This window comes from Daktulosphaira vitifoliae, unplaced genomic scaffold, assembly GCF_025091365.1.
Source record: "Daktulosphaira vitifoliae isolate Bord-2020 unplaced genomic scaffold, ASM2509136v1 Scaffold_1, whole genome shotgun sequence".
In the NCBI taxonomy this organism is placed as follows: domain Eukaryota; kingdom Metazoa; phylum Arthropoda; class Insecta; order Hemiptera; family Phylloxeridae; genus Daktulosphaira; species Daktulosphaira vitifoliae.
The window spans coordinates 18,950,044-18,956,428 of NW_026099572.1; the positions used below are offsets into that span (position 1 = coordinate 18,950,044).

General features: G+C 29.9%; 1 protein-coding gene across 1 annotated transcript; it reads right to left on the reverse strand.

Annotated features, from left to right (window-relative positions):
* Nucleotides 1–1,489: 1,489 nt before the first annotated feature.
* On the reverse strand, nucleotides 1,490–4,059 carry LOC126896829 (uncharacterized). Its single transcript, XM_050669939.1, has 4 exons — nucleotides 3,825–4,059; nucleotides 3,486–3,750; nucleotides 2,812–3,139; nucleotides 1,490–2,702 (listed from the first exon to the last, which is right to left on the reverse strand). Exons 1-4 carry the CDS (start codon nucleotides 3,930–3,932, stop codon nucleotides 2,390–2,392), a joined length of 1,014 nt encoding a protein of 337 aa, XP_050525896.1. The 5' UTR covers nucleotides 3,933–4,059; the 3' UTR covers nucleotides 1,490–2,389.
* Between the last annotated feature and the right edge of the window lie 2,326 nt (nucleotides 4,060–6,385).

Consider the following 6,385-nt stretch of genomic DNA (forward strand, 5'->3'; position numbering starts at 1 on the left):
TTTAGATAAGTTTTATTTTAAGCAGACTATATCTCAAATTTTGTTTGATCGAACTATTTGAAGTTAAATAGATAATTTTGGAAGTGATTAATTTTATTCTTGTTGCTGTCAAGTTCAATACCACATTGTAATAAAATAAAATATAATAACAAATTAAAAGAGATATTTTCGTCTTTTAAGAATATTCTAGAAAAAGATCATAGTGTTAATTTTACATCACTAGCCACAATCAATTATTTACTTTATTTTTGTCTTGAATTACAATACAAATAATACAATTAATCGTCAATAATTCGAATGGCACGTTCGACTTATAAGATATATTGATGTTGAGGTCTGTTTTATTGGAAATCACTGCATGAAAGTGTATGTTATAAGAGAACTGTTATGGTAGTAAAGTATCACAAGGTGGTAGTGACGCGAGGAAAATGTTTAAAAAGATGCTGCCGGTTGTCTGCAATATTTTGACTCGAAGATCACCGGTATACACCAACAAAAGAACTAAGACGGTGCTCCCATTGCTCCGTGACATTTCAATAACACAAAAAGCGTGGGGAATCATTGAAGTTTATTTTTACACATCAAAGGAGTCACTCCGACAAAACATTGTATAACGAGCACGTAAGTCATCATGCATTGTACGCTTAAGTTTTTTTCTTTTTAAAAGTTTTTCCCTTGGCGTTTATTTGCCTTTTGATGAATCTACTCCTCGTGATGTTTCGAATGTGGTGCGTGGATATAATATTTTCGGTACACACTTAGTTTAAAGTATAAAACACGGTCGATTTTGTATGTATTAAACGTGAACTTACTTACCCAGTGATAATAGTCAACACTCACGTTCACTTGAATACCTGTTTCAATATTAAACAAAAAGAAGAACACATTGTTTAACATTTCATATTCAACCTGCAAATAAAGTATATGTACTTTTGAACTTTTAGTCATTGTTTTCAATAGATACATGTACTTTATTCCCGAAAATTCGGAAAGTTTAAGTGAAAAAAAAAATCCAGCATGGAGGTCGCATCACATTGGTGACTTGGCATAGTTAGGTCAAGTATAATGATATCTGACAGTGATTAAAATCATAAAAAACGCTTCGATGCCAATCTGTAGATAGTGTTTAATTTTAAAAAATTGGTGGATGATTTCAAAAGCTACATTATCTTCTATTTTCTTATTTATATCCTGATTACAAGCTTTATGATTTATAAGTATAATATATAAATATATAAAGGGAAATGGTGTTATTTAAAAAAAAAGTATACCGAATGAAAAAAGGTATATAAATATTATTTCTCATAAAAAAATTGTATTGATCCATATGCTTTTAATAAGTTATAGCATTATAAAGTTAAAAATGTAAAATATAAAATCGAGAATTTTCACATGAAAATAGCATTTGGTAGCCATTTTTACCGTGAAAACAAAATAAAATCTAAAATTTTTTATTTCCATAATAAAGTATATTACATAAGCTTTAATTTAAGATTTATATAAAAGTGTCAGTATTTTCGGAACACTTCCAAAAATTAAGTTGATAAAGTTTTACTTTCTATATGCATTTTTAAGATTTGAACTACCCCTGTATTAAGGGAAATGGATCAATTTAAAAAAAAAGTATGTCGCATAAAAGAAGAATATAAATAGTACTTATCTTAAAAAAATTATAATGATCTACATATTTTTCAAAAAGTTATAGCATTTTAAAGTTAAATACCTTCTCAGCTTCGCATCGAAGCTAAAAATGACTTTATCGTAACGATATCTGTTACTATACGATTATGTATATTAATATTAACAAGTTTATAAATCTAGCAAAAAATAAGTTGATTGCTAAAAAAATGATTAATATATTAATTACATACATTAGAACAACATTAATACTAAATAAAACATTTATAACAAATATTTGGAAATGGTTGAACCAATAAGATATTTGGCACAGAGTTTTCGATTTTAATATAAAACAGATTGCATCTTAAATTATATTTAACATGAACAATTTTGTATCACTATAGTTACGCTACAATCTTATCTTTTTAAACATAAAATTATTAAATTAAACAAAGGAGTAGCTTACTGTATAAGACTAAAATTATACCCATCTCTATATATATACCTTAATAATATCTTAAATTTTTACTAATTTAGAAAATAGAAAATAATTTGTGTAGCTTTCTGACAACAATATTGAGATATAAATAATTATGAATGAACATTTTTTTGTTGAAATAATTATGTTATTTTTAAAATACATTGCCAATTTATATTTCTGTAACAAAAAGAAGACATTTACACAACACGAAAGTAAAAACATATTATTTATAGAGGTTCAGAAGAAGTAAAAGGAAGATATAAAGAGGACATATGGCCAGTAAAGTTGTTATATACATCCGTTTCCCCAACATCCGCACCAGGGTACTTTTTCCGTATTTTCTCTTCCAGTTATGCTCAATTTCCTCCGACAAATTGTGCTTGTATCGCTTTCAGCGTCTTCTCCGTCACCTCTGGACAATGAGCTTCCCCGATACTTCAACGTATCTCTCCGAAAGCCTAAAAGAGATGGCCTTCGTCGTCCTTTAATCGGTGACTCTTGACCCACAGACAGTTTTTTAGAGGCCCCGGTCGTCGACTTGATACTAGATCTTGATATTGATCTAGGTTCAGCCGAGTTAACTTTCTGATCTGATGGAAACCTGTATAATAATAAATATAAAAGTATAATAATCACGAAAATCCTTTCAGTCCTACTATCTGTCTGTAAGATAATCAGACTTTTATGTTAAATTATATTATTACGCTTACCTGAAAGCTGTGGCTTGTTGAGTGGACGGCGCACTTTGTAATGTTGTAAACGTTGGCGTTCCGTTTTCTTTGCCTACTTCGTCTGTTATTGGAGTACTACTGGATAACGATGATGGATCTGCCATTTTCAGGTTCAGTTTAATATGAGACCTGAATGACTTTCTTCGAGCTATGCTATTCATCGTTCCCGTCTCGTGTTCAGTAAGCTGTCTAACGATGGCTTTATTCGATCCAAACCACAAGTACCGTGGAGAACCTAAGATCAATCGCACTCGCACATAACGTTCGCTTCCGGTCAGCCCTCGACAGGTTTTCCTCTCTACACCCCCTGCAATAATACACCTCTTAAGAGTTTCTTTACTGGGATTCTTATTAAGTTATTCTATAAAAAAATTACTCGCCGAGTAAAACATTGGTAAATTATAATTTACTGTTTCCATTGAATTAATTTATTAATTCTCAATGACAGTGACATCATTAAATTATTCGATTCATCGATTTCTAACGAGCTTATAGTTTGTTATTCCAATAACAATCGATGGAATTATTTTGTACAGCGTTTAGGTACGATTTAAAATAAAAATAGGGCATGTACTAAATTTTATAGATTTTTTTTTACGTACGTTTGTTCCTTGTTTGTTAAGTAAATAAAAGTTTTTTTTTATGAAGCTTACCAATTATGGTGCCGTATTTTTTTAGACTTTTTAGGACTTCTTTATCAGACACAGTATCGGGTACTCCGGAAAGACATAACATGGTGGCACCCGCACCGGTGTCCATTAACAATACAGGTACACCTCTTATATTTAGTGTAGTGTGTAGAGCTCTTTCCATACAGCGAGCCGTTCCAAAAGTCATGTAACACCTTTCGTCTACTACTCGAATACCTTTCAAAATTTCTCTGAGATCAGAATCGATGGCTTCTATAATTTCATCGACCTAAACAGTCATGTTACATAACATACATAATTAAAATAAAACAGTTCTGGTTACATTAAAATGTATGTGTATACTTCAAATATTTCTGAATTATGGAAATATATTAGCTGAACTAGAAACCTGATCTGGCTATTCTTTAGAATCATATTTTTCGAAGTAAGGGCAAAGACAATAGCAAACATGGTTTCTGGTTTTTCAAACTACTATAAATTTCAACTTTAAGACACACAAATATTTTTTTTTAATAATATATTATAACATTTACTAGAATTAATCTTGGTATTTATTAAAAATGTTAATCTAAAACTACAAAAAACGCACACCAGCTTGTTTTTATCTCATTTAAATTTTGTTATAATTTGCAATTTAAATTTAAATTTATAGAAATTAATAATTTCGACTTTAGTTTTTGATAAGTCNTAGAAATTAATAATTTTGACTTTAGTTTTTCATAATTCAAATACATAATAAAACTTAACTAACATGGTAAATTTAACTTTTCATCGAAAATCTGTCGTTGAAAACTATGTTAGGCGTTAGTAATTCTTAATGAAAATTTAAATGTTATTGAACTTTTGTACGGTATGTAAATAAAGGTACTATATTATCACTATAAAATTTCATATTTGTGTTTTATGATTAATGTTGTATAAAAAAATAGTATACCTTACGTTTATATACATTAAAACGTTTTATTAGAACTGTTTAGACGATTTTTTACAGAAACTTAATTTCAGGTGAAGGACAAATGGTAATAATTGTGGAGTGTAGTAAATGTTTGGCTTGTTTCTTTGAATATTTTTTAGTACAAGTGATTTGCACAATGGAATTTATTATACTAGTAATATTACTATCATTATTGTAATTTACACCTATTCGTCGACGGTTAAGATAATAATTACAAGATTATTATCTTGTATAATAGTAGAAAATGTGACGTAAAAAAATTTAAATACAATCGAAATCGTTAAATTTTTACGGAATGATCTTAAAATGGTCGCACGTGGTTTAATTGCACGCGTATATGGTATTTACTGAGAATTTTCCAAGCAATTTTTAATTAATGTTGATGAGTTGACGACTGTTGTTTATTTGTACATTATTTTTTTAAATACTCTAGTACAGTTTATTATTTTTACTGTAGCCGTGTTCTATGAACGTTAATAGGTTTTGCAACTCTGATCAGCGATTCGATACTTTGTTGTGTTTGTGATGGCATTTTGTATATATTAAGTATTGCGAAATGGGCTTAACCAATTTTCATATGGAATAAGTTCTACACAAAAAAAACAGATTCGTCAATACGTTTGAAATTATTAGTTGATTGTGTAAATAATAATATGATAAAAATCACGTGCTCAATTTTAGCTATACAGGAAACACGAGTACAACCAGTTATATCCGTCAATCCTAAATTACAACCTAGATTAATTAAATTTCAAAGTTTTACTTTCATACAAAAGTCTTATTAATTTGCATTAATTAATTAATTTGAAGGACGTTAGGCGCGGGTTTTTCAGGTTAAATAATTGCGTTTCTTAATCGAAATCAGATAAAACTATGGTTTTTTTTTTATAATGACAAAAAATTGTACATAAAGATTATTATCGTATGATTAGCCCCAAAGAGAATTTCAGAAAACGAGTACGGCCGTGTTAATGAATTATTCGACAAACACTCTAATGCAATGCCAAACTCGACATTAATCTCATGCCCAAAGTGGTCAGTTAAACATTAATAGTTCTCCAGGACTTGTCGTTGGAACTACCGACCTCGGGCCAATATTGATAATGCAGTGAAGGGAATTACTCGCAGTCGTTTGTGCATATCACTTATAAATATTCATTCAAATCGCTCGAGTAATATTACACGGCGGCTGAAGTTGGCGCTTACATATCGTACAATATTTATACTGCAAGCATTACCATAGATTTTCCCTCAAAATGTTTTTTACATTCGGAATAAAGTGATTGGTAGCAATAGCGTTTTTTTATCCGCCTAGATGTAATGCGAACTCAAACAAATGACGTAAGCACATGCAAAAACAAAAAACAAATAAAGTAGTCATTTCGTTTCTCTTTGTGCGTTTTGTGCTAAACGTGAAATTTGCGTGGACATATATACTTTACATACACGAGGTGTTATGCTCGCCGAGTAAAGCTGAGATTTTTTTTTGATCTATTGCGCGCAACAGCAAGAACAATTTGCCTACAAATATCTAGTAAATTATGTTTACAAGTACTCTATGCGTTGCGTTTTTATTGAGCTGTTAATCTGGCACTTTTAACAAAATTCTCAGGTGTTTAGAGTGTTTCTCTAGACTTTTTATGTAAAATCATAACAAAGTCATATACTAAATCGTGCGGATTGCCTAAATATTCACGGGAGTCCTAGATGTATAAACGCAAAATACAAGAATAAGTTAATTGACAGAAGTGTTTTAAAAAATGTAAATTTTAGCAGAAAATCTTTCGAATTAAGGTGAGCCATCAGATTTCTATTTGCAATTAAAGTGTATATTCCAAAAGCTTCCACTGAAAATCTATTATACAGTTAGTTGATGTTCTCGAACAATGTAAAATTTGTGCTCTGTCAACTTTATTGTTCATTAATTAAGGCTATAAAAAATGAAACG